Source organism: Kogia breviceps, chromosome 14 (genome assembly GCF_026419965.1).
Source record: "Kogia breviceps isolate mKogBre1 chromosome 14, mKogBre1 haplotype 1, whole genome shotgun sequence".
NCBI classification, from domain to species: Eukaryota; Metazoa; Chordata; class Mammalia; order Artiodactyla; family Physeteridae; genus Kogia; species Kogia breviceps.
In genome coordinates this window covers 56,845,617-56,873,581 of record NC_081323.1, presented here as the reverse complement: position 1 = coordinate 56,873,581, position 27,965 = coordinate 56,845,617, and the positions used below count along the sequence as shown (strand labels likewise).

Below are 27,965 nucleotides of genomic sequence, written 5' to 3'. Positions count from 1 at the left end.
CAGCATCCCTGTCCCCAGCAAAGGGGATCCAGGAACCAGGACTTGCGACCTTCACACCCAGCAGTCACGGACTTTGGACTGCACAAGTGAACAGAAATTAGTGAATAGAGAGCCCCCTTGGACAAAACCACCCCTCTCTGTTTGTCAGCCTTTTAGCAGCTGAAACTGGGTGTGAACTCAGCTGCTCTCATTGCCCTGGTTCCTAATGACAGGTGTGGGAACTGGTGTGCACACCTGAACTAATGACAGGGTCAGGCCTGATGGTGCAGGTCACTGAGGATAGTATTCAGCTCAGCAGGGAGGGTCTCGAGGGGCCCTGGTCCTACCGCCCTGCTTTGTGGCTGAGAGTACAGCTCCAGCCAGCCCCTGCTTCCCGGCTGTGCAACCTAGGGAGAGCTGCTTGACCTCTCTGAGCCTCTGTTTTCTCACCTGTAGAATGGGCATAAAAGTAGTACCTGCCTGGTGATATCGTTGGCATGAGGATTAAATGAAATAATGCAGGGAAGGATTGAGAATTAAAGGAAGCCTCAGTCCACGGCAGCTATGATGATTATAACTATTGAATAAATTTGAATAGGCACCTACTATGCATCTGGGATTTAGCTGGATGCCGTGATGGACAGACAGTGCACTGCACAACTCCAGGGGTACCATTCCCGGGCGGTGGGGGTGGATGTGGAAGAGACATTGACAGTCTCTCTGCACTTGATGGAATTTTGCTTAATTACCAGTGTGGTTACAGGACTGTGTTGTGGTAGTGATGGGAGCCTGGTGCGGGGGGACATAGAGCTGGACAGACGAGGTCTCCAGCCTGATGGCTCTGGTGCTCCCTGACTGGTCTGAAGTGAGGGCTGTCAGGGTTACGGGGAGACCTGGGCTATCAGGGAGGACTTCCTGGGGAGGTGTCTGCCCTGTCATCGGGAGACGTGGAGTGGTTAGATCCAGCTCTGGAGTTAGACTGAATTCTGCCTGTTGATCTTGGCAAAGAAATTTGGCCTCACTGTGAGCTTCAGCTTCCCTATCTGTAAAATGGGGCTAATTTTGCCCCTCCACACAGGCCTGGGCCCCAATAAGCACCCAGCAGCCTCGCCTCGCTTCCTGACCTCACCTGGGCACAGTCCTGCAAGAATGGCCCAGTCCTCATGGTGGGGGTGCCCTATGTGGGAGGCAGGGTCCAAGGCTTTGGAGGCTGGTGAAAGAGATGCGTGTCCTCCTGGAAGCCAGCTGGGGTATGCTGGGCCTCTCAGTGGTTAAAAGCATAGAGTTTGATGTCATCCAGGTGTGAGTTGAAGCCCCAGCTCTGTCTCTCCTAAGCTGTGTGACCTTGGGCAGGTCAGGTAACACCTCTGAGTCTCAGTTTCCTCATCTGTGAAACGGGAGTGATGCAGGAACACCCAGCTGGTGAAGTCACTAGTGGATCAAGCAAGATAATGCATGTGATGGGCCCAGCCCCAGACCAGGGCTTACAGTGAGTGGTCAGTAAATCATAGCAGCCAATATTGGTAATCACACACTGCTGTTAAAGGTGAGGATGGTGCTAAGACCAGAGGTGGCCAGGCAGCTGGTCTTCTTCCAGCTGTGGAGGCTGCAGCCCAAGTGCGGCAGGAGATCAGCTGACTCTCATTCATTCACCCCAGCATTCACATGGACCCCCACTTAAGAAGGCACATGGAGGGGGACTTCCCTGGTGGCGCAGTGGTTAAGACTCTGAGCTCCCAATGCAGGGGGCCCGGGTTCGATCCCTGGTCAGGGAACTAGATCCCACATGCATGCCGCAACTAAGAGTTCTCATGCTGCAACTAAGGAGCCAGGGAGCTGCAACAAAGGAGCCCATGTGTCACACCTAAGACCGGGCGCAACCAAATAAATAAATAAAATATTTTTTTAAAAAAGAAGATACATGGAGGGACTTCCCTGGCGGTCCAGTGGTTAAGACTCTGGGCTTCCAATTCAGGGGGCGTGGGTTCAATCCCTGGTCACGGAACTAATCTCCCACATGCCGCACAGCACAGCCAAAAAAGAAAAGAAGACACATGGAGAGACACTCATGCACTGATCAGTGACAGCTGGAAAGCTTGAACAGTTTGGGGGAGGGGCCTGTCAGCAAAGCCCACCTCCCACCATGTGGGTGACCAGGACCGAGTGGTCCACAAAGCCATTTCTCAACACCTACTGTGCTTCCGGCATGGCCATGGACGTTATAACATCTCATTCTGACACCGAGCCTGCCAGGTTGGTGGTGGTGTCCCATTTCACAGAGGGTAACACTGAGGCCAATAGTAAAGGCACTCACCTTGGGCTCACAGCTCACAAATGGCTGATGCTGGGGGTCAGGGCCCCTGGGGAGGGAAACTAGGTCTCCCCACCTGTACTTGGGGCTGGTGGCAGCTGTCTCTGGGGACTGCTGCAGGCCAGATGGTGGAGTTATTGGGTTTTGTATCCCTGACTCCGCCCAGCAGCTCTTTCCGCCTCTCCTCTCTCTGGCTTTGCCCTCACTTGCCCAGTTCGCTTGGCAGAAGGAACAAGACCTAGTAAATTAGACTCAGAACAGAACAGAGCTGAACCTATAACAATGGCTGCTAATGGTGGCATTTCAGGCACCGTCAGGGCACTCATCTGGGGACAGGGAGTTTTGTGGGGAGAGGCTGAGCTCAATTCATACCTTTTAGGCAACACTCTAAGGAGGGTGAGGGACCTCTGGAGGGCCCTGGGGGCTTGGGGAGAAGCTGCCTTTGGGAGCGTTTCCAAAGCTCTTTGTCAAGGGAGGAGGACCCAGGAGTCCCAGCTCCTCTCCGCTCTAGGCAGGGCTGTGCGGGGCGTTGCCAGTGCCACCTGCCACTCTCCCAGCCTGCCTGCCCTGGCCTGTCTCAGGAGTGGGAAGACAGAAATGGTCCTTGGTCTTTGTTCTCTCTGCTTTTGACGGGTCTTCTGTCTTCCATCCTCCTGAGCCTGGGGAGGGAGGCCCCAGGTGCCCCTTCCTGCCTCCAGGCAGGTGGAGCCCTTCCCTTTCCTGCATGGGAGGGCTTGAGCAGAGAGTCCCCTGTCCCATCTCCCATCTTCTGTGTGCTCCATAAACAGGCTGCAAGGGCTTCCTTGGCGCAGTGGTTAAGAATCCGCCTGCCAATGCAGGGGACATGGGTTCGAGCCCTGGTCCGGGAAGATCCCATATGCCGCGGAGCAACTAAGCCCGTGCACCACAACTACTGAGCCTGTGCTCTACAGCCGGTGTGCCACAACTACTGAGCCCACGTGCCACAACTACTGAAGCCTGTGCACCTAGAGCCCATGCTCCACAACAAGAGAAGCCACCGCAATGAGAAGCCCATGAACCGCAACAAAGAGTGGCCCCTCGTCACCACAGCTAGAGAAAAACCATGTGCAGCAGCGAAGACCCAACACAGCCAAAAATTAAATAAATAAATAAATTTACTTATTTATCTTTTTAAAAAATGGAGGGCAAGGCAGAGGGTTCTGGATGGAGAGACACAAAGGGAGAGTCTCAGAAGTGGGGGAGGGGACAACAGGATGGGAACTGGGAAAGGTGTGAACACATGACAACCTCTGAGGTTGAGTCCTAGCTTGGAACAACATCCCTAAATTATGATTGTATTGTCTTTCTTAGATAATACTACCCTCATCTCTCTTTTCCAGGTGAGGCTCAGAGTTTCAGAGTCTCAGCTGCTATGAGCTGGGAGCAGGCGAGCTGGCTGGTAGGGTGTCCCAGCTGCTCACCAACCCATTCTTTCCTGGGCAGAGGTTTTGTCAGGTCTTATATGATAAATGCACAATGGGCTGCTCACTGGCCAGTAGCTCCACCCCATCAAGGCCTGCTGACCCTGGAAGGCTGAGCAGCTGCAGGAAAACAGTCATGTGCAGAATTCTTTGCTGCGCCAGCAGCCTGGGCTCAGATTTCAGACTCATGGCTTTTAAGGTTTTCACTTCTCCATCCTGGGCATGGAGACTTTTTGGTTCTAGTTGAAGGTTGAGGAAGGATTCTGAGTTTATGTCACCAAGAACAGAGAGGGCTGCAGTCCTGCTGCTCCGGATAAGGAGCTTGACTCTTCTCAACTATAAACTGGGCAACAAAAGCCCCATGTTACTGAGAGGGAAGCTGAAGCTAAAGGCAGGGATGGAGGGCCTGGTGGATAGAATAGAAAGAGCCTGGGTTTGGGAGATGCAGACCTGACTTCCAGGTCCAGCTGTGCCTCTTGTCAGCTGTGCTGCTGGCCACATTCCTGCCCCACTCTGGGCTTCATGAAGGCAGGGGCTTTGCAGGCTGTGTGTTCACTGCCACATCCCTGGAACAATGCCTAGCACACAGCAGGTGCTCAGTAAGCAGTGGTGGGAGGTCTGTTTTGAATCTGCAAATCAGAGGCGTGTAGGATAATGGAGAGAACTGGAGGTGACATGTGTGAAGCATCAGGCACATAGTAGGTGCTTCATAAACCAAGGCCAGTACTCCTTGTCCACTGGTCTCAAACCCGGAATGACGTCGTAACAACCGGGAGTGTTGAGATTGGCTTGAGCCCCAATTAAACCTTGCAAAAATCTCCAAGACACACCTTGGTGTTACCCAAAGTGGCTTGAACTTCTGTGTGTGTGTCTGTACTGAGAGCCCAAAAGCACACGCTTTTGGGGAGGTCTTCCCTGGGCAGAAACAGATTGAGCCATGAAATGGAGCCGGAGTTACTACACCAGCAGCCCTCTCACTTTAGAACCTACTTCCCCAGGATTAATAGGCAGTAAATTCCTCCACACCCAGCTAATTACCATGGAAGTTTCTAGTAGGGAGCCTATCAGTCAGTTGACCAGTCAATCTGGTATTTGTTGGGTGCTTCCTGGGTATTGATTTCTACAAGACTTCCTTCCTGCAGAGACCTGGGGATTCTTCCTCAATCTGCTCCCCTAACCCTGTAACACAAGACCGTGGTTCATTCCCTTGTTCCCAGCCCTGCCTGCACGTTAGAATCATCTGAGCTTTGAAGGTGATGCCCAGGTCCTGTTGCAGACCAATTAAGTCAGAATCAGTGAGGCAGGGCCCAGACTTCAGTCTTTTGATGTGCAGCCATCAAACCCCATGTTTTCACTGATTGCCTTAAGTATATCGGCAATATAACTTGTTCATAGAGTTATATGCACCTTGCTCTTCCTTTAAAAGAGCTAAAGCAGCAGTTGCCTAGTCTGTCGCACTCTATTCTTTTATTCTCAACCTTCCTGTGTTATTTTGTTTTAGGTACGTGCCTTGTTAAATGGCATAGAGCTGGCTTGTTTTTGTTTTGTTTTCCTGTTCTCACCTGAGAATCTTATCTTTTAGCAGGTGAATTAAACTCATGCACATTTATTGTAATGAATGATGTGTTTGGACCTACTCCTGCCATATTATTCTGTATTTCCTATTATCATGCTATCTCTTTGTTTCCTTCTTGCTCTTTCCCTGCATTTTATTGGACTGAGTTGTATTTTCACAATTAAGTTAGGATACAAGGCCTAAATGGGGCAGAATGGATGAAAATACCCTGACCCAGGCAATCTGAATCTTTGGAATTACAGTTATTGGGGTGCTTTTCTTAATCCTGCCTATTAGACCATAAACTTCTGGACAGTAAGGACTTATTTATATTTTGGTGGAGGCTCTTTCGTAGCCCTTAATTCCAGGCCTTGCATAGGCTTGGGGCTCAATAAATAGGTGTTGAATTGAGCAAACATTTTATATATATATTTATTTATTTATTTTTGGCTGCATTGGGTCTTTGTTGCTGCGTACAGGTTTTTCTCTAGTTGCAGTGAGTGGGGTCTACTCTTCGTTACGGTGAATGAGCTTCTCATTGCAGTGGCTTCTCTTGTTGCAGAACATGGGCTCTAGGCACACAGGCTTCAGTAGTTGTGGCACGACTTGGTAATGGAGAAGGGCCTATCCCCAGGTCCTGTAAGAGGGGCAGAGAGAGGACAAGGTTTGGGGGCTGGAGGTGAAAATTTATTCAGCAATTACTGAATATCTAGAAATATTGACAATCTGGAAAACTGGGGTGGGTGACAGCAGTCACCAACGTAGACGCTGACCTTCTGGCCCTAGGCAATTCTCCCTTCCTCCCCAGGCTCAGTTTCTTTATCTACACTGCAAGTAATAATAGTACCAACCTTGATGATGGGTTGTTAGCATCAAAGTGGGACCGTGTGTCAGCGCTGTGGGAAGGTGTAGCCCAGGGAGGGGTTTCTTCATACCATTTCCTCCCCTCAATGGCCCGTTCAGAGGGACAGGCTGGGAGCCCCTTGTGGTGACATCTTAGGAGAATGACTCACCCTCAGCTACCACCACTGCTTGTTACTCAACCACTGGGTTTAATTATACTGATAAAGATGCCAACAAGATGTAAATCACCATGCCTCCCCTGGGTGGTGCACGCCTTGCTGCTTTGTCCCGCCTCCCCAATATCTCCCGTTACTTTGTTCGTGGAATAGTATCGATATCCCCCATGTTCTGAGGAGGTGGCTCTGGCACCTGTTCAAATCTTGGTGTTACCACTTTTCAACTGTGTGACCTTGGGCAGGTTTCTTAACCCCTCTGAGCCTCAATTATCTTCATCTGGAAAATGGAGAGATAAGAATTGTTTCCATGCTATAAAATATCTGCTCAATTCAACACCTATTTATTGAGCCCCAACCCTGTGCAAGGCCTGGAATTGAAGGCTACAGAAGGGCCAAACCAAGAGAGGAGTAAATCCTTATTGTCCAAAAGTTTATAACCTAATACACAGAATTAAGAAAAGTGCCCCAATTACTATAAGGGTACCCTTCTCCCAGGGCTGTGAGATTTCAGCAGATGTTGCAGGAAAGGGCTGAGTGGGTGATGGGCACCTAGTGAGTCCTATCAGTGTTTGGTTGTTCGTATTCAGCAATCATTTCTTGCACCTACTGTGTGTGCCTTTGTGGCAGGGTCAGGGCAGGTGTCCTGGAGTGATAGCCTTTGCTCTCTCAGCCAGGCGGTTTTTAAAGGAGGTGGAGGCTGGGAGCCACCTAGCCCCCAAGATGAGCTTGGTGGTTGCCTGGGAGCTGCTTAGGGCCTGGCTGGCCCTGGAGGCAGCCTGCCTACATGGCCAGTAGGAGGCCAGACCCCTTCTCTGGGCTCTAGGAGGGGCGAGGCTGGGGAGGCTGGTTCCTGGGAGAGGTGTGGGCTCCTGTGCATTCCAGGCATTCCAAGACTGATCCTCCCCACTGGCACCTACAGAAACAGAATTAACCCCAAAAGGGAGGAACCATGGACATGATCAAGGGCCAGAACATGGGGACTGACTCAGGCCTGGAAGGTGAGGTGGCCCTGGCCAGGGAGGAAGGGCCGTCCCCATCAGACACACTCTTAACCTGCCAGTTCCCATCTCGACACCCGGAAAGAGAAAGCAAGTTGGGCTGTGACCGACGGGGCACAGTGACAGCTGGGGTGGGGATTACGGCAGAGCTGTGGCCTCTCCCTGGTGTCTGGGGTGTGAGCTGTTCCCTGGAGTGGCAGGTCAGGAAAGAGGCCGTTCTCTCAGTCTGGAGGGAGGGATGGCTGGAGCAGGCCACGTGCCCCTGGCTCTGCCCCATGGCCATGGGCAAGGATGCTACAGCTCCGGTGGCCTGGGAAAGGGTGTGGGGCTGTGGTCTGTGTGCCCTGGCACTGCACAACCAGGCGCCATGCTCTGATGGGCACAGCTGGGAGCCCTGGATTGTTTTGAAGTCAGGCAGCCAGAGACCCATAGATGAGACCTGGCCTTGGGCAGGTGTCTGGCCAGCCTGTGTGGGTCTGGTGGGAGAGTGGCAGGAAATGACCTTTTATTACATGTCCCTAGGTACCAGGCACTAAGTGAAGTGGGTAGATGCTCTGAGCATCTATCAGCTTCATTATGGCAGAACTGATGGGCTGCAGTCACTATGGGCTTAGAGCAAAGTGGTCCAGAGGCCTCAGAACCACCCAGAACTTTGCTGTCCTGTTTGTTAACCACCAGCCACATGAGATGTGCTTAGAACAAACTGAGATGTCCTGCAAGTGTATACCACATGCCAGACACTGAGGAACTTACTATGAAAAAAAGAATGTAAACTATCTCACTAATAATGTTCTATTCACTAACTGTCAAAATAACATTTTAGCTATACGTGGTTAAATAAAATAGTGTATAAAAGTTAAGTTCACCTGTTTCTTTTTATGTTTTTCATGTGGCTACTAGGAAGACTTAACTACAAATATACTCATACTCTGTTTTTATTGGGCAGTGATGGCCTTGAAAGCAAAGTGACATAGTGCTGACCCTACCCGCTTCTGTTTGCTACCCGGTCAGTAGATGTAATAACCTCATTGTGCGGACAAGGAAATTAAGGGTAGGCAGGTGAAACACACCTGAGCCTTCGTGGTGTGACAGCCATGTCCAAGGTCCAGAGTGCTTTACAAGGATCATCTCCTTGAATTGTCTCAACCCTCTGGGTGGGGCTGATTCTTATACCCATTTTGCAGATGAGAAAACTGAGGCACAGAGAGACTAATGAACCTGCTCGAGCCCAAACTCAGTCTACGTTCTTTCTCTGGTCCAGGCTGACTCAGTTTCCCTCCCTGCAGAAAGGATGGAGAGGAATGGGCCTGTTGGTGCAGGGTGACCAGGAGAGGGAGAGCTAAAGGCAACAAAGGTTGGGGCGGGAGAGGCAGGTCCTGGGCAGGAGAGTGAGCTCTCTTCTGAGAGTGTTTGGGAGCATTGGCAAGTTTGAGGCCAGACAATGGTGAGATCTGGTTGAATCATTGAAAGATCTCTGATAAATGTGCTGAAGCTGGCTGGGGGCAGCGAGAGTCAGGGTGCAAGGAGATGGTTGGGGGTGGCTATTGCATTGGTCCAGGTGAGAGGTGATGCTCTTGATGAAGGTGAAGACCTTAGGGCCCGAGAGAGGATGGAAGCACAGGGCTCTGTTCCTAGGTGGAAGCAAGGCAGGGAGAGGCAGGGATCTGGGGTGGTTCTTGGGGTTCTGCTTAAACGACCTGGTAGATGAGGCCTCCCCACCATTCCGTCCTGTGGTTTCCCAGGTGCAGACAGGGGAGAGTTCTCAGAGCAGCAAAACTCATGGTAGAAACACCCTGAACCTCTCAAATCCCCAAACCTAGTGACCTGATCCTTAGTCCAAACCCAAGGTGGTTCAGCCAGACTGGGCCTGGGAGCCGCGTCCTCCTTGCAGCCTCATTACCCGTATACGTGCGTGGCCTCTCCCTGCAGGAGTTGGAGGAGACATTTCCAAATATTGAGGTGACTTGTGAATTCTCCACGCCCAGGCGAGGTGACATCCACAAGGTGGAAGCAGAGTGCGTGCATCTGGGCTTTGCACAAGGATCAGTGTGGATGGTGTGGGCGGCCCGGGGTCTTTTTTTAGCTCTCCGTGCCCGTGGGTTCTCACATGGAAACTTAGCTGCTGGCCTTTATCTGCTCCTTAAAAGGAGCCCAAATCCCTGGATGGTGACTCCGGGTGAAAGCAGAGAACCCCAGGCTCCCCCCGAGGCAGCACTTTGTATCCCCTCTCTCTCCCTCTCTCTTTTTCTTTTTTAATAAATGTATTTATTTATTTATTTATTTTTGGCCGTGTTGGGTCTTCATTGCTACACGCAGACTTTCTCTAGTTGTGGCGAACAGGGGCTACTCTTCGTTGCGGTGTGCGGGCTTCTCATTGCAGTACGCGGTCTTCTCATTGCGGTGGCTTCTCTTGTTGCGGAGCTCGGGCTCTAGGCGCATGGGCTTCAGTAGTTGTGGCATGCAGGCTCACTCAGTAGTTGTGTCTCACGGGCTCTAGAGCGCAGGCTCAGCACAGGCTTAGTTGCTCCACAGCACGTGGGATCTTCTCAGACCAGGACTTGAACGCGTGTCCCCTGCATTGGCAGGCAGATTCTTAACCACTCTGCCACTAGGGGAGTCCTCTATCTGCTCTCTCAGTTAACCACCCCAGCCCTGAGGGGTGTGGACTGCCATGACCCCCAGTGGCAGATGGGGAACCTGAGGCTCAGAAAGGCTAAGTAACCGACAGCTTAACAAGGACTGAGTCAGGATCTGAATCTAGGCTGCCTGCCATTGGTCTGGGTGCTTAACCACCAGGTTATACTGCAGTGCAGCTATATCGTAGGAAAGGACCAGGGGCTCCCCACACAAACTATAGCAAGAAGAAGTGACTAGTAGTGGGTGGGGCTGAGGGTCCTCTGAGACGCCGGTGTTCTCTTTCTTTCTGCTCCATGTGGAGCATCTACAGAGTCTAGGTGACCTGGAGTGCCACCTCTGTCCTCACTTCTCTAGTTGGCATCCCTGCTGGCCCGCTGACCAGACCACAGGCTGTCCTGGGCTGCCCCCTGGACATCACAGGACTGGGTTCCAGCCCCAGCTCCCCACTCTGCAGCTGACCTCCTGGGCTGTGAGTGGCCACCCGCAAAGCAGGTCGGGCTGTGGTTATTGAGTTTCTAACTCCTGGTGACAGAGTGAGCGTACCCGATGCCACTTGAGGCTCCCAGGCCATCTCCCCACAGCTCCAACACTCAGAGTACATCCTGAGATACAAAGAGACGTCTGTTCCAGGCTGGTGCCTGTGGGCTCAGGCCCAGAAAGCAATTGTTTGTCCCCGAGTGTCCTCAAACCCACCCCGGGGCTCTGAGGCAGCCCCCCCGCCGGGTGGCCTGCACCCCGTTTTCCCTCCTCTTGCCAGGAGTCTCATACGCAGACCAGGCCAAGTAAATGGGGCCCCTTGTCGTGCCTTAGATGGGACCTCGACCCTCCTGGACCCTCGCCAGACTCCAACTTCCTCAGCCCTGGAAAAGAAAACAAGGGCAGGTTCGCTGGAGAAACAGCCCGAGTCTGCTGGGTGTGACCATACACCTGGCTTGTGAGACCCACTCGCATCCCCTGACTGCAGCCTGGGCTGGGCTGAGAGGGCTGTTTCTGGGGACAGCCTAGTCTTTGGGTCCCTGTCAGCTTTTACCAGATCAGGTGTCAGGCCACAGCACCTACTGCCCTACCTGTCCAGGTGGGCATCCTGGACACACCATCACCCAGAAGCATCCGTTCCTATAGGATTTTGCTGGAAAACCTGGAAATCTAGAAGGAACCTTTCTTTAGAAAACTGAGCTATGAACTTTGTTCTGTCTCCCCAGTTCCCCCCGATGCCCTCTTTCTGTTCCAGGACCCCAGGTTGCATTTAGTCGTCAGGTCTGTCATCTAACCCTTAGTCTGGTCTTTTGTGACCTTGATACTTTTGAAGAGGTCTGGTCAGGTGTTTTGTAGACCATCCCTCAATTTGCGTTTGTCTGCTGGCTCCCAGCGATGACATGGAGGTTGTGCGTTACTGAGGAGGATTCCAAGAGAGTGCCGTGTCCTCCATGTAGACGCACCTTCTCCCTGGCATTGTTCACCTTGCTGTCCCCAGTGCTGTGAAGTTACTGTTTTTTATTTTTTTATAAGAATTTTTTTTAACATTTACTTCTTTTTTAAAATTTTTATTTATTTATTTATTTATGGCTGTGTTGGGTCTTCATTGCTGCTTGCAGGCTTTCTCTAGTTGCGGCGAGCGGGGGCTACTCTTCGTTGCGGTGCGCGGGCTTCTCATTGCGGTGGCTTTTCTTCATTGCAGAGCACGGGCTCTAGGCACGCGGGCTTCAGTAGGTGTGGCACACGGGCTCTAGAGCGCAGTCTCAGTAGTTGTGGTGCACGGGCTTAGTTGCTCCGTGGCACGTGGGATCTTCCCAGACCAGGGATTGAACCCGTGTCCCCTGCATTGGCAGGTGGATTCTTAACCACTGCACCACCAGGGAAGCCCCCAAGTTACTGTTTTTTTTTTGGAAGGAACCTATTTTACAGGACCAGGCGCCACTGGCAAGAAGGGGTTCCCAGAAGAGAAAGGGGGTCCACAGGCAGAGCCCCATGCACAGATCAGGGAGCAATGTAAGGGCTCAGTCTCATTTGAATGGCAAGCCCTGCAGGGAGTAAAAGTGCAATGAATAGGTGTTTCATGAATAGTCTTTGTCACCATTTATGGGGCCCTTGCACTAGGTGATTAGAATGGATATTTGTTTTTGGTTTTGTTTTTTTAATTTTTATTGGAATGTAGTTGATTTACCATGTTGTTAGTTTCTGCTGTACAGCATAAGTATTTGTTGAGTGTCTCCTGTGTGCCAGGCACTGTTTTAGGCACTGGTAAAACCAGTGACACTCCACTCGTGAGCTTACATGAATGTCTAATCTTATGGGCCCTTATGGGCCCCCAGAGGCTGCTGCCAACCTCCAGCTCAGTCCTTGAACCCCAAAGTGGTCTTTGAAGCTTGAGATTCTGGTGTTTCCAGAAGTGACCCTGACCCTCCCTGCCCACCTCACTTACCTAGATAGGATGTATCTCGCCCATTTGACAGATGATAAAACCGAGGCCCAGAAATGTAAAGTAGCTCCTCCAAGGTTACACAAATGGATTTGAACCCTGTCTGACTAAGGACACTGGCTGCCCACCATGTGATCTTGGGCGGGCGCATTCGCTTCTGAGGGCCTCAGTTTGCTCACATATGTAATGAGCAGGTGGGGCCGGATGACTTCGGATGCAACTACCAGTGCCCATGGTCACTGCCCGCAGCACCTGTGTCCATGTTAAACTTCTGAGTAAGTGGAAGGAGGGTGGGCATGTCCCTCTCTCAGCCTGTCACTCAGAGCCGCTTCCCTGGTCCCTTCCCTTCTCTGGGTAGGTGGGGGCACCTCGGCTTTCCTGGCTCAGCCAGGAGATTTTTCATCTCCATGGGTGGGACCAGACTCAGAAGAGGTTGCTAGGGAAGGGCTGTATCTGGGCCTCCATCAGTCGGGCTGACAGCACCCTGGTGCCACGTCTGGCTGCCTTAGTGTGGCTCATTACACAGATGAAAAGCTGGACCGGCCCAGCCAGTTCCCAGCCCTCTTGGGATCTGCACCCCCTCCCTGCGGGTTCCCAACCCGCCCACATTCCTGTACTCCTGGTGTGGGGCTCTGCAGCTCTCAAGGGGACACACATTTGTTCCCATGGCCAGCTAGATGGCAGGAGGAATGCAGGACCCTTTGGGGCCACTCATTCAGGACTCCAAACCCAAAAGGCAAAAGTGCTGAGACTGTTCTCCAGAGGCCTGGTTTGGAATCCCAGCTCCACCCTGCTTTCTGGCAGTGAGACTGTGGTCAAGTTATCTAATGGCTCTGTGCACTCAGAACAGTGCTACTTCAGGGGGTGGTAGGATTAATGAGCTCATCTGTATGTGATTTGCTTAGCACCAACCGGGCACATGGTCATCCCTCTGTGAGTGTTTGACTAGAATCTTCCAGGCAGCTGGGCATAACCCGGAGCTGGCCCAGCCTCCATGGAAAACAGGATAAAAAGGCAGGGACCACTCGAGGTGGTGAGGGAAGAAGAAACAAACCCCTATCACTTACAAATGGCGCTTCCAATGTTTTCGATAACAGCTTTATTGAGATATAACTCACATATCATATAATTCACTCATTTAAAATGTACAATTCAGCCGTTGTGAGTATATTCACAGAATTATACAACTATCACCATAATCAATTTTAGAACATTTCATCACCTTAAAAAGAAACCCACACCCTTTAGCACTTGCTCCCCTTCTTCTTCCCCATCCCAGCCCCTCGCGACTACTAATCTACTTTCTGCTTCTAGGAATCTTGCTATTCTAGACATTTCATATAAGTGGATCTTTTGTGACTGTTTGTATCTGGCTTCTTTCACTTAGCCTAATGGTTGCCAGGTTTCTCCATACCGTAGCCTGTATTAGCGTTTCATTTCTTTTTTGGCTGAGCTGTATTCCATTGTCTGGATATTCTGCGTTTCATTTATCTATTCATTAGTTGAACATTTGTGTTATTTCCACTTTCTGCCTATTGTAAATAGTGCTGCTATGAACATTTGTGTACAAGTTTTTGTGTGGACCTATGTTTTCATTTCTCTTGATATCTATCAAGTAAAATTGCTGGTTTCCTCACCTGTAAAGGGGCACACAAAACTCCCCCAGGGGCTTAGGGTGAGGATACTATCCAGGCAGTGCCTGTGAACGTGTCTGATGTCTGGTGAAGCGTGTGCACTAAGTGCCCAGTTACCATGGTGACTCTGTGGTCAACCCCAGTCAACAGATGGAGAGACTGAGGCTCCTCGAGGGTAAGGTGCTTACCTGGGATGGTCCAAGCAGTAAGTGGTCCAACAGGACTTGGAACCCATGCCTGTCTGACCACAGCTCCCACTGAGCTGTCCTTTGTTCTCTACCAGGAGCACCAGGGCCCTGGGGTTCTCTGTCCTCCCCCCCCCACCCTGTGTCCCCTTCCAGTGCTGGGCTTCAGCTGGAGTAATGGGCTGGCCAGGGTGGGGTCCAGGAGGCACTTTCCTCGAACCTGCCCCAGCCAGTGAAGGGTCTGGTTGAGAGCTGGCCCCATGCCCTGAGGTGGAGCTGCGTTGGACCTGACAAGGATGAGGCTCCCACCTAACCTACACTGCAGGTTCCCAGTGGTGGCCCCAACTGTCATGGGTTAAATATTGGGTTGAGACAACACGTCTGAGTGCTGAGGCCAGGCTGGGGTCAGTGGCTGGGGTAGGGCTGAGGGCACAAGTGCTCGCATTCCCCATGTGCTCCGCCCAGCCAGGGTGGGGGGCAGTGGGGGTCAGCCCATGACCTGGAAGCCTTATCCCTCCTTACCCAGATCCTCCACCCACAGTCCCCTCTTCTGAGCCTTCCTGGATGCTCCACTGAATACCAGCTTTCTCCACTGCAGGACTTCTCAGAGCCTTTACTGGCTCTTGAACTTATTGAGGAGTTGAGTTTTCCTAACTGCCTAGACTGACAAAGCCTTCATTCCAGGAGTGATTTACAGGACTGGGGTTCCTGGGGCCCCACTTTGGGAAAGGCTGCCTCCTCAGTTGACTTTTCAGAGGGTGTGGCCTGGGTCTTATTCCCTAAAACCCTCCCCTCTTCCCCCTAGTTCCTGTGTGTCCAGACCTGGCACAGAGCAGGCCCTCAGGCAAGGTTTGGGTCATGGTTGGACAGACTCACAGCTTCTGGTTGTATGCCTGTTTCCACCCCCCTCCAGCTTCCCCCGCAGGTAGCAGTACCTGCGGTGTTGGACCTCAAACCCTGGAAGGTATCAGGGTCCCCTGGGGAACCTGTAAAAACAGTAGCAATAATAATACAGCTTCCTGGGTCCAGCTCTGGAGATCCAGATTCAGAGGCTCTGGGTTAGTGCCTGGGAATCTGAATGTTTCATGCCACAATAGGTGGGTCCCAGGCCTTGATTTGAGGAATTCCACTCTGAAGAGCTGGCTGCCCGCTCTGCTTGATGGTCAGGAGCCCTGCCCTGGCCCACCCCAAGGGACACACCCAGGACCTGTCTCTTTTATGGCCTCTCTTCATTGGAGCCTTCTGCCCACAAACCCCAACTCCTCTTCATCCTTCAGAACCCAGCCACCACCACCACCTCCTCTAGGAAGCCTTCACTGACAACCCCCATTCCTACCAAGCTGGTCAGGAGTCTTGCCTGGTCATGCCTGCCTCAGTCTCGTGACTATTTCTATAAATGCTGATTTCCTCCCAGTCTGGGGGTGGCTGTGCCTGTGTGCATTATTGGGCCTGGCACATAGTAAGGGCTTAAGTGTGGGCAGAATGATGCTTCTGGGTGCTTAGCTTCTCAGGCCCCACTGTGGAGCCAGTATAAAAGGTCTTTGATGGAGATTAGAAGACTAAGTACTAATCTTGACCGTTGCTGGCTTGCTGGCTGGCTGGCTGTGTGACATTAACCAAGTTGCTTTCCCTCTCTGGTCTTTGTTTCTTCCTTTGTTTAAAGAAAACAAAGTCAGAGCTGGATCAGTAAGGCTCCTTAATGATCATAATCATGAACCTTTGAACCTTTGTGAGATTTATTGGGCACCCAGCTCTTTGCCTGCATAACCTCACTCCCATCCCTAACACCCCACTGGGAAAGGTCCATCTGACAGCGGGAAGCATTGGCACAGAGAGGGACAGCAGCTTGGCCAAGTCGCACAGTGAGAACCCACATCTGAGTCCAAAGCCAAGATCTTCACTCCCACAGTAGTGTTTGCCAGAGTGGTCTGTGGTGTGATTTCGGGGGGCAGACAGATGTGACAGGAGGAAACACAGAAACACCAAGTGAGAAAGCCGTTCTGATTTCAGGTCTCTCTCAGATGCTCTGAAACACCCAGGAGGTCTCAGCCTGGTGCCAGCACAGCTCTAACTTGGCTGCAGTATGTGCCAAGTTCTGCTTTTAAGCAGGTGAGGGCAAGGCTCAGTTTCAACTTGTGCAGGTGGCCAAGTGTCCAGCTAGAACTTAATGCCATCCTTTTATTTCCATGGAATTTATTTTTGTGGTTACCTCCATTGATGGCAAGGACTTCTGGTTTTATGTTTGCAATGGGAAGAGCAAGTTCCATTTTTTTTTTTTCGATACGCGGGCCTCTCACTGTTGTGGCCTCTCCCGTTGCGGAGCACAGGCTCCGGACGCGCAGGCTCAGCGGCCATGGCTCACGGGCCCAGCCGCTCAGCGGCATGTGGGATCTTCCCGGACCGGGGCACGAGCCCGTGTCCCCTGCATCAGCAGGCGGATTCTCAACCACTGCGCCACCAGGGAAGCCCGCAAGTTCCCTTTTTTAGTAACTTTATTTAAATATAAAGAGTGAGTAGATTAAAAGTATCAGGTATTTAATAATGCTGCTTACACAAAAACTTGTACCCGAATGTTCATAGCAGCCTGATCCATAGTGACCAAAAGGTGGAAACAACCCAAATGTCTATCAGTGGATGACTGGATATATAAAATGTGGGATATTCAAGCTGTGGAGTATTGTGCAGCCATAAAAAGGAATGAAGCACTGACACATGCTATAACATGGATGACCCTCAAAAATATTGTTAAGTGAAAGAAGTTAGACATGAAAGGCCTCGCTCGTATTGTATGATTCCATTTCTATGAAATGTCCAGAATAGGCAAATCCATAGAGACAGAAAGTGGATTCGTGGTTGCCAGGGGCTGTAGGGCGGGATGGTGAGGAGTGAGTACTAAAGGATGCGGGGTTTCTTTTTGGGGGTGATGTAAACATTCTGGAATTACATAGTGATGATGGTTATACAACCTTGTGAATACACTAAAAACCACTGAATTATACACTTTAAAAGGGTGAATTTTACATCTCAGTAAAAAATGTGGTTAAAAAGGGTAAGTGTGGGGCTTCCCTGGTGGCGCAGTGGTTGAGAATCCGCCTGCCGATGCAGGGGACACGGGTTCGTGCCCTGGTCCGGGAAGATCCCACATGCCGCGGAGCGGCTGGGCCCGTGAACCGTGGCCGCTGAGCCTACGCGTCCGGAGCCTGTGCTCCGCAACGGGAGAGGCCACAACAGTGCGAGGCCCGCGTATCGCAAAAAAAAAAAAAAAAAAAAAAAAAAGGGTAAGTGTGCCCTGCCAACATGGTAAAACAGAAGCGTTAGAGTGATGGCCAGAGCGAGGGCTGAGTCCCTGCCAGGTGCTGCCTCTTTTCTGTGCTTTTAGTGACGTTGCCCTGGGGGGACAGCCAAGTTCCATCTGAGGCTCACTGGACATCTCCTGCTCCGAGCCTGGGACTGGGGACAGCCTGGGAGGCTGGCTGCTGGTGGGGACCCGGCCCTTCCCCTCTGGCCCTCACCTACCTCCCTTCTTCTGCCTGCAGTGTCTCTAACAAGGAGCTGTCAGAGCTGATTGAGCAGCTGCAGAAGAATGCCGACCAGGTGGAGAGGAACATCGTGAGCACGGAGGCCAAGCTGCAGAGCGTGAGTTCCCCATCTCCCACCCCGGTGCCCCCTGTGCCACCAGCCCTGCTCAGGACCAGGGGCTTGTGTGACCCCGTGGTTCTCACCTGGGCGTGATTCTGCCCCCAGGGGACATGTGGTCACATCTGGAGTCATTTTTAGCCATGACAACTTGGAGAGTGCAGTGGGTGGGTATCTAGTGGTGGAGTCCAGGGATGCTGCTATACACCCTGCAGTGCACAGAATGGCCCCCTACACAGAATGATCCAGCTGCAAATGTCAAAGTGCCCAGGTGGAGATGCACTGAAGAGGAACGTCATTATTGCTGGTAATACCAGCTCCTCCACCCCGGGTACTAAATTGCTACAGCTTATGGGCCCCATCTGGAGGAGAACCACAGACTCAGGATCCAGGCTCTGGTTAGGATCCCAGCTTTGCCACTTACTGTGTGACCTGGAGCAAGTCACCTTACCTCTCTGTTCATGCGATTCCCTCTGAAAGGATAAGAGCGATTGTCCCCACCTGCCGGGCTGCTGTAAAGATTCGATGAGATTATGCAGCTGCAGTGCAGGGCTCACTATTATTATCAACATCATCATCCTTACTTCTCCTACCATTGCCACCACTCAGATGCAGGCTGGGCAGAGCACTTTCCCTCTCTGTGCCTCAGTTTCCTCTCCTGTAACATGGGGATAACAAACGACCTGAGCCCAAAGGTTGTCCTGGGGATCCTGCACAGTGGGCCACACCGGAGCCGTGCTCACTCCTATGAGCTGCTAAGATGACCACCTCCTCTCTGAACCCTCCACAGCCCAGTGCGGTTGAGTTTATACATTTTTTTGTAGCTGGAGAAACTGATGTTCAGAGAGGGCCAGGGCAGACTATGTCAGTGACAGAGCTGACCCCAGAGGCATCCCACAGGTGGGGTTGCCAGATTTAGCAAATAAAAATATAGGTAAAGCAGAAACTAACACACCATTGTAAAACAGTTATACTCCAATAAAGATGTTAAAATATATATATATATAGGGTATCCAGTTAAGTTTGGATTTTAGAACACAATTTTTTTTTGTATAAGTATATCCCATGCACTACTTGGGATATAATAATATTATAAAATTATCCACTGTTTATCTGAAATTTGAATTTAACTGGGTGTCTGTATTTCATCTCCATTCCAAGCATGACTAAGAGTCAGGTCCAGAGGAGTGGGTGGCTGAGGGTGGACAGGTCATGAGAGGGGTCAAGGTCCGGCCGGCCCCACTGCTGTCCCCAGGCCCAGACATGGCTGCCACTCCTCTGAGAGCCAAGGGATCCACCCACCTGAGGGCCAGTCCCCCTGAGACCTGAGGGACAGGGCTGGGCTGGGGGAGTGAGAAGTGGGGGCATGGGGAGAGTGGGGCAGGAAAGGCAAGAGGGGCCCCCCTCCCCCAGGGTCCCCCCTCCCCTCTCTCATTCCTTTTCTGCCTCCGCCTCCCACCTTTCTTTCCGGCCTCAGCCTGCCCTGCCAGCATCCTTCCCTCTGGCCATGCCCTTGCCCTGGTACCCGGCCCCTTTGGCAATTTTTTTGTCCCCTCTCTTGTGACTGCCATGGTGGCGTGTGCTTTCCTAAATGAAAACAGCTTTTTGGAGTGTGTCCTTTTTTCCTCCTAATAAAAGTAATATGTGTTCGTTACAAACATTTCAGGACTGATAAACAAGTATAACGAAGCAAATTAAGATGGCGTATAATTCCACCACCAGAGAGAATGATCATCCATTAACCTTCTGGTGTATCTGTGACCTTTTCTTGTGTGTGTGCGTGTGTGTGAATAGCATCCAGCTCTCTCATTGTATTTGCTTAGAGTAATGACTCAAAGTAACAAGGATGTTTTAGGGAGATAATTTTGAACTATTTTCTTTTCATTCAAATGAACAAACTTAAGAAAAGAAACCACACTTTGAAGACTGCATGGGCTAATCTTTCTGTCTTTTCTCTTCCTTCCTTCCTTCCTTTTTTTGGAAGAAAACATCATTATTAATTTTACTACCCAAACGTTCTCTTGAACTTTCCTATTTTTTTATGGAAGTGAGATTCACATAAGATAAAATTAACCACTTAAAGAGTACAGTTCTGTGGCATTTTGCACATTTACGATGTTGTGTGACCACTGCCTCTATCTGGTTCCAAGGCACTTTCATCGCCCCAAAGGGAAACTCCATGCCCGTCAGCAGTCACTCCCCATGCCCCTCCCCACAGCCCCTGAGAACCACTAATCTGCTTTCTGCCCCTTTGGATATACTTATTCTGGATATTTCATATAAACAGAATCATACAGTATGTGACCTTTTGTGTCTATCCCAATTTTTAAACACCAGAAAAGTTGGAAGAATTGGAGAACATCCATAGCCTCACCACATCTCCTGGATTTGCTTTATCCCTCATCTGTCCATCACTGTGTGTCATTTACAAGATATGTCAGTCCCTATGATTTTTTTTTTTTTTTACTTTAAAAAACTTGTCTATGGAAAGTGTCCAAATTTTAAGAGCTCACCCTTGTGAGTTTTTGCATCAGTAGGTACTCATGAAACCATTACTCAGATCAAGATAGAGGACATTTCCCGAAAGGTCCCAACGGACCTTCCCAATCAATATCCCCCAGAGGTAACCACTGTGCTGACCTCTGTTCCCATTGATCAGTCTTGTCCAACTGTTGACTGTCGAACACCCACATGGCATCTCTCCACTAGATGTTCTTTCTTGTCTCGGCTGGAGAGGGCTTGCGTTCCCACACAGCACCTGCATCTGTGTGGATTAGGAAATGATTAATTTACTTCCTCCTTTTGCAAAATTAATCTTTGACACTATAACTGCCCAGCAGAGCTTCAGATCAGCTGGTGATGGTGGAGCTGATAAAATTCCACCCAAGCCAAGAACCATGACATTTTGTTGCAACTTTTTAACTCGCCAGACCCATTGGACTTCTGCCACGTGGACCTCACCCCCAGGGCACCGGGCCCACTTGCTGCTCAGCCCTCCCGGCCCAGGAAAGACCTGGAAGAACGGGCTGGATACCTTCTCTTCCTCCGAGAGGAAGTTGAGTCGTTTGACACTGTACCAGGCACCACATCACTTCTGTTCACTGCTTTTTCCTTTTGCCATTTCTTCCTTTTTCTTTTTTAATATCTTTATTGAGGCATGTTGTACAGATCAGAAAAATGCACCCCCTTTAAACGTACAGTGCAATGATTTCTAGTAACATCACCAAGTGGTGCAGTCATTTCTATAGGTTGCTTTCAGAACTTTATTATCCCTTCGTAAGATCTCCTGTGTCCATTGCCTGCAGATTCCCACTCCCATCCAGCCCTTGGCAACCACTCATCTGCTTTCTGCCTGTGGATTAGCTGACTCGGGGCAGTTCCCATAAATCAGTCCCGTGCAGCGTGGCCTTCCGTGTCCAGCTCCTCCCACTTGCATGGTTTCGAGGCTCGTCCCTGACAAGCCCGCGTCTGTGCTCCCACCTTCTCGCTGCCGAGGGAGAGTCCTTGGGTCACTTGGATGCCTCTTCTGAAGCAGGGGTTTCTCTTACTCCCATTGCAGAGATGGGGATGCTGAGACCCAGCGAGGGGAGGGGACTGGCCTCGCGAGTTCCCCCATGTGACCCCCAGTCCAGTCTCTGACTCATCCCCCCTGGGCCTGGGGTCCCGCCGGGCTTGGCACAGTGCCCAGCCATGCTCCCTGAAAGTCCACTAAGTGGATTAATGGGCTGTGTTTAGAAACCTGCTGTACCCACTGCCCATTCATTGTTCTTCCCTAAATAAGCAGAGACCCTGGACTCATCAGCGACTTATCGATTGTACCTCCCAGATGCCCACCCACTTTGTTCATTCTTGCCATTTCACTGGTGACACCCGAGCGTGGGCCACCCTCGGCTCTCACCTGGGCCCTGTCACAAGCCCTGACTGTGCTCCCAGCTTGTACCCTGTTCCCTGCAGAGCCCCTGGAGGAATTGCCTTTAAGGATAGGTGGGACCCCATCTCCCACTTCCTCCCCCATCCCTCCTTCCAGCCTCAATCACAGCCATCCTTTCCTCCCACAGGACCTTTGCACAGACTGTTCCCTCTACCTAGAACACTCTTCCCTTTCTTCCTTTCTCCTTAGCCTGTGTCACCACCTCGGAGGGGCCTCACTGACCCCCAGAGCTCAAGCAGGTCCCCCATGTTCCACCTCTGCTGTGTTTCCTTGGTAAACACCAACTTGTAGGAACTTTCAGTCACCTTTGTGAGGTTTATCTGTGACTTGCCTTTCCGGGGGTCTTCCTCTCCCCTGGGCTGGGCGGGGCCGTGTCTCTGTGCACAGCTGTGTCCTGAGCCGGCCACAGCAGGCACTTGAGCAGAGGCTGGGCAGGGCTGGAGGAGGCCATCGCTCTCCCCTCTCCTCCCGTCCCTCCCAGCTGTGCCCACTGAGTCCCTGCCCACTCTCTCTCCCCGCCCCTTTCTTGTGACTCTCGCAGGACCTGGCCCGGCTGCAGGAGGGCCAGCAGCCAGAGCACCAGGACTCAGCCCTGCAGAAGGTTTCAGACTCAGAGAAGCTGCTGTATGTGCTGGAGGCGGACGCAGCCATCGCCAAGCACATGAAGCACCCCCAGGGGGACATGATCGCCGAGGAGTAGGTCCCCTCCGCTTTGGGTCCTGAGGGACCTGCTCGGGGCCAGGGCAGGGCGGCTGCAGCCACTCAGCATTCAGGAACCCGAGCTGGGGTTTGTTGAGGGTTAACTGGATGCCAGCACGAGCCAAACACTTTATGTTATCCTCACAACAACCCACTTTGCAGTTGGGGAAACTGAGGCTCGGAGCACTGGTGTCTCCTGTCCTGGTCAGAGTGTGACCACGGTCCCCTGACCTCCAAGCTTGTGAACACATTCTCTCCTGCCTAATGCCCAGCTGGCTTCCCGAGCGCCTGGCTCTCGCCTCAGCTTAGATGTGGACAAAGCACTCTCACTGTCACGGCCCCCACTACCCTGTAGCCCTGCTGGATGGTGGGCTCCAGAGAGCAGCAGATCTGCCTGTTTCTTCTGGAACCTCCTGTGGCTCTGGGCGCACAGTAGGGCTCTCAGGAAACATTGCTAGGGGAAGGAAGAATGAAGGAAAGTGGACAGGAGCAGGGTGGGAGTGATTGCCTGGACCCAAGGCCACAGTCACCCTGTCCTACCAGGCCACTGAGCAGAAAGCAGAGGCCAGGGGCTGGGATGGGAGGCCCCCCCCTCGTGGCATAGGCAGTGCACCCGCCAACCCGCCCCGCTAACCAGGGTGACCACTCTCCCCGCTCAGCATCTGTCAGCTGAAGGAGCGTGTGACCAGCCTCCGGAGGAAACACAAGCAGGTCTACAACCTGGCAGTGAAGGAGGTGGACCCACAGGTCAACTGGGAGGCGCTGGTGGAGGAAAAGCTGGTATGGCTCGGGGTTCAACTGGGGTGGGGCTGTATGTGGGCCAGGGGGACCCCTACCATTGAACGGGCACCACAGTCCTGCCAGGGAGGGAGTTGTGTTCCTGGTGTTTCCTGATGTTTGTGTCAATGAGATGAGCAAGGCTCAGAGAGGTGCAGTGCCTAGCTCAGGGTCACACAGCAGAAGTGGTGGAGATTGGGACCCTTCCGGGCTCGTTGGAGTCCTGGCAGGCTGGGGTCAGTGGCCAGATTTCTGGCCGGTCACTGCCCTTCCTGTGCCCTCATCAGCCCATCTCCACCATGGAGAAGCCCAGGCACTGGGTGACCCCAAGCAAGTGACTCCCCCAGCCGAGCCTCTGTTTCCCCAGCTGTGAAATGGAAACAGTAACCGTGAGGGCCTCTGAGGTCGCTGTGAGATTAAATGAGATGGGATGTGACAGCCTCTCTCTGCATCCCTCCGGGGCCACTTCACTCACTCCTTGGCCGGCACCATGAGGAGGAGAGCTGAGGCTCCCGGGGTATGGGGTGCTGGGTGGCTTGCGAGTCCTGGGTCCCTGGCCCACCCCCATGCATGTTTTCCCTCCACCCACCCGGCCAGGACAAGCTGAGCAGCCAGAGCTTCGGGTCGGACCTGCCGCTGGTGGACCACCAGGTGGAGCAGCACAACATCTTCCACAATGAAGTCAAGGCCATCAGGCCCCACCTGACCAAGGACGGGGGCAAGGTATGTGCACAGGGCTGGAGGGGGCCCCGGGGAGGAGGGGCTCCCACCTGCACTCTCGCCCTAATCCATGCCGTGGGCTCCACCCTCAGGAGCAGAACAGCGAACTCCAGGCCAAGTACCAGAAACTGCTGGTGAGACGCCCTCGGAAACGGAATGGGAGGGGATGGGAAGCCGGGCCATGGGGACAGAAGCATGTGCAGTAAACACTTCAAACGGGACGGAGGGGGATGAAGTGGGAAGAGGCAGTATCCCGAGCCCCTACCTGAGAGGCGCCCCTGTTTGCCCTGTACTCGTGGAAAACCCCAAGAGACCCCATGGATATGGTTCATCTTACTATTTGCTTCTTAATTCTTTATTGAGCACCTACTGTGTTCCAGATACAGTGCCACGTGCTTAATAAACGGAAGTTTTTCTATTTCCTTTTTCAAAACCTTTAAAGAACGTCTTCTTTTTAAAACTGCACAAATGATGCATAAACGTTGTGGACATTACAGACACTTGTTATGGATGTTACAGATGCCTCAGACGTGAGAATGCAGAGGCGGTGATAGTATAGCCGGTAGGAGGCTCTGGAGCTGGGCTGCCTCCACCCTTTTTGGTGGGGAAACCTTGAGCACAAGCTGCTGAGCCTCTGGGAGCCTCAGTTTCCTCATCTGTAAAACAGCCACTTCCAGTCCCTGGCTCATAGGATGCTTTGAGGATTGCATGAGTTGATGTTGGAGAAGTCCTTAGCACAGTCCTGGCACGTGGTGGGCCCCACACATGTGTTCACTACTGTTCTCATTTGCAGAGTAGAACGCAGACATCCCTCTTCCTTCCCCTCCTCCTTGCCCTGTGGTAGTTTGCTACGATCCCCCTAGCACCATAACATGTTAAAGAAAAAAGTGGAAGTGTAGCTGCTGATGTTTATTGAGCACCAACTGTATGCCAGGGTTGGTGCCCTATGAGATCAGTGCTGTCGTTATTCCCATTTTGCAGACGAGTAAACTAACGTTCCACAAACATGTCAATTCTGTGAGGGTTTTGTCTGTTTTGCTCATTGCTGTGTCCGCAAGGCCTGGAGCCATGCCCAGCACTTAGTAGATTCTCAGAAAACATTTGCTGAACGAATGAAGGGGTTTCGGGGTGGGTGGGGCAGTCAGGTGACTTATCTATCCAAGGGAGTGCAGTGGAGCAGGAGGCGTGGAGGGAGGCTCTTGCCGGCAGGGCCACAGCCCTGTCCTTGCCCGCCCACAGGCGGCATCTCAGGCACGGCAGCAGCACCTGAGCTCGCTGCAGGACTACATGCGGCGCTGCACCAATGAGCTGTACTGGCTGGACCAGCAGGCCCAGAGCCGCATGCAGTACGACTGGAGTGACTGCAACCTCGACTACCCCAGCCGCCGGCGCCAGTACGAGGTGGGCACTGGGCTCTGGGGGTGCGGGCCAGGGGGCTGGGAAGGAGCACAGGGCTGCCTGGCTGGGCAATGAGCCCCTCCACTGCCCCTGCTGCAGAATTTCATCAACCGGAACCTGGAGGCCAAAGAGGAGAGAATTAACAAGCTGCACAGCGAGGGTGACCAGCTGCTCGCCGCCAAGCACCCCGGAAGGAACTCCATTGAGGTACGTGAGCCCCGGGAAGGGACGCCTCCTCCAGGCTGCTCTCCGGGTGGCCTCTGCTCTGGGCCACCTACACTCAGGCAGGCCCCAAGGTGGGTGTCCTGTGTCCATCTGTCTGTCTCTCCATTTTGCTGCCTCCTCTTGCTCTGTCTGACCCTGCGTCCTCTCATTATCTCAATGCCCTGCCCTCAGTCCCTGGACTTCTGAAGCCCATGTGGTGCCCGTATTAGTTTCCTATTGCTGCTGTAACAAATGACCACAAACTTGATGGCTTTAAACAAAGGAAAGTTATTCTCTCATAGTTCTGAAGGCCAGAAATTCGAAATCAAGGTTTTGGCAGGCTTGTTTCCTCTGAGGTCTCTAGGGGAGAATCCTTCCTCATCTCTCCTTGCTTCTGGTAGTTGCCGGCAATCCTTGGCATTCCTTGGTTTGGAGCTGCATCACTCCTGTATCTGCCTCTGTGTCTTCACATGGCCTTCTCACCTGTGTGTCATCTCCTCTTCTTATGAGGACACCAGTCATTGAATTTCAGGCCCACCCTAAATCCAGGATAATTTCATCTTGAGATCCTTAACCAGTTACATCCGCAAAGACCCTATTTCCAAATAAAGTCACATTCTGAGCTCTGGAGGACCTGAATTTGGGGAGTACCTTTGTGAGATTTTTTTAAAAGCACCACTTTGTCTGGGCAGACACAGCCCCTACTTGTCCCTTGTGCAGTGTACAACCTGAGCACCCGTACACAGCAGCCCTGCTTGGCGCCTCAACACGTTCCCCTCACTCCTCCTCCCACCCCTGGGCGGGAGGTGGCTGGGAGCCACACACACGCAGAGGTCAGATACCCCCTCCTCTATCCTTTCCTGGTCTGGAACCCTGCCATCCCTCCCTTCGTGTCCCTGGTGCTTGGCCAGCACCAATCTGCCTCCTTTCTCCTGGCAGGCTCACATGGAGGCTGTGCATGCAGATTGGAAGGAGTACCTGAACCTGCTCATCTGTGAGGAGAGCCATCTGAAGTACATGGAAGACTACCACCAGGTACCTGCCAGCCCAGGGCCCCATTGGTGGGAGCACCCAGTGCCTTCTTGGCTCACTCATGGCCTCAGTGCTACTTCCTCCAGGAGCCTTGCAGGGCTGCCTGCCCAGGCCTCCCAGTACTTACACTTCTGATGACGTGGGCGTGCCCCAAGCTTGCTGGGCCCTTGTCTGCCTTCCTTGGGGGCTGGGGCTGGAGGATCTGACTCACCAGGAGAGCGTAGGCACAGGAGTAGGTGTGTGGAGTTTTAATTTTGGTAAAATATATATACTATGAAATTTGCCATTTTAGGCATTTTTAAGCGTACAATCCAGTGCATTCATTACATTCACAATGTTGTGCAACCATTGCCACTGTCTTTCCAAAACTTTTTCATCACCCCAAATAGGAATTCTGTACCCAATGAACAATCACTCCCCATTCCAACTCCTGGTAACTTCTCATCTACTTTCTGTCTCTTTGGATTTGCCTATTTTAGATATTTCATAGAAGTGGAATCACATGACATGTGGCCTTTTGTATCTGGCTCTTTCGCTGAACATAATGTTTTCAAGGTTCATCATGTTGTAGCATGAACCAGAACTTCATTCCTTTTCATGGCTTAATAATATTCCATTGTATGCATGGACCACATTGTGTTTATCCATTCACCTGTTGATGGATGCTGCATTGTTTCCACAGGAATGTGTGTTTTTAACAAGAGAGATGCACATGATTCTTATGAGTAGGTGGTTTGGGGACACTTGAACTCAGATGATACTGTTGTAACTAACTCCAGGTTCAGTGTCAGCCCTTCTGGGATCCCTTCACAGGGATCCCAAAGTCATGTTCATAGCTGCAGCCCAGGGGACAGCTGACAATGAATGATTCCAGAGCTAATAGGCTGAAGAATGGGCAAGAGAGTTTTCTAGAACCAAATGGGGAGGCTTATCTTCCATGTACTAAGACTTAGAATAAGTCAGGGTGTCCCTAGCACAAAGAGAAGAGTGGAATAGAGAAGAACCCTAAGCTTACTGGTGTATACACATGAAAACAATATGTCATAGAGGTGACATTGCATGGATTGGTGGGAAGGGACCTGGTTTCTCCCTGTGAAGCTGGGCTGGGGAGGGTTGTGGGTGTCCCCAGGTGGCAGAGCCCATGGATTCAGGGTGAGTGGGAGGCCCAGCCCCACCTGGGAATGGGCTTAAAGTCACAGCCAGGATTAGCCCCAGGTGTCCTAGCACTGTCCTGTCCGTGACAGGGCCCCCCTGTCTCCTCTAGTTCCACAAAGACATGAAGGATGCCCAGGAGCTGCTGTGCAAGGTGGACTCAGATCTGAACCAGAAATACAGCCCCGACTTCAAAGACCAATACCAGATTGAGTTGATGCTACGGGAGCTGGACGT

The 27,965-nt window shown here is 52.0% G+C and overlaps 1 protein-coding gene across 3 annotated transcripts in view; it reads left to right on the top strand.

Annotated features, from left to right (window-relative positions):
* The window catches only part of PPL (periplakin), a 49,962-nt gene that overhangs the window by 7,741 nt on the left and 14,256 nt on the right, over positions 1-27,965 (top strand). For all 3 annotated transcript variants that reach the window (XM_067012506.1, XM_059038757.2, XM_059038756.2), the window contains exons 3-11: positions 17,716-17,815; positions 22,288-22,442; positions 23,105-23,225; positions 23,820-23,945; positions 24,035-24,076; positions 25,182-25,343; positions 25,440-25,547; positions 26,484-26,579; positions 27,841-27,963. In XM_067012506.1, coding sequence (XP_066868607.1) covers positions 17,716-17,815; positions 22,288-22,442; positions 23,105-23,225; positions 23,820-23,945; positions 24,035-24,076; positions 25,182-25,343; positions 25,440-25,547; positions 26,484-26,579; positions 27,841-27,963 — 1,033 coding nt within the window. The remainder of the gene's footprint in view (positions 1-17,715; positions 17,816-22,287; positions 22,443-23,104; positions 23,226-23,819; positions 23,946-24,034; positions 24,077-25,181; positions 25,344-25,439; positions 25,548-26,483; positions 26,580-27,840; positions 27,964-27,965) is intronic.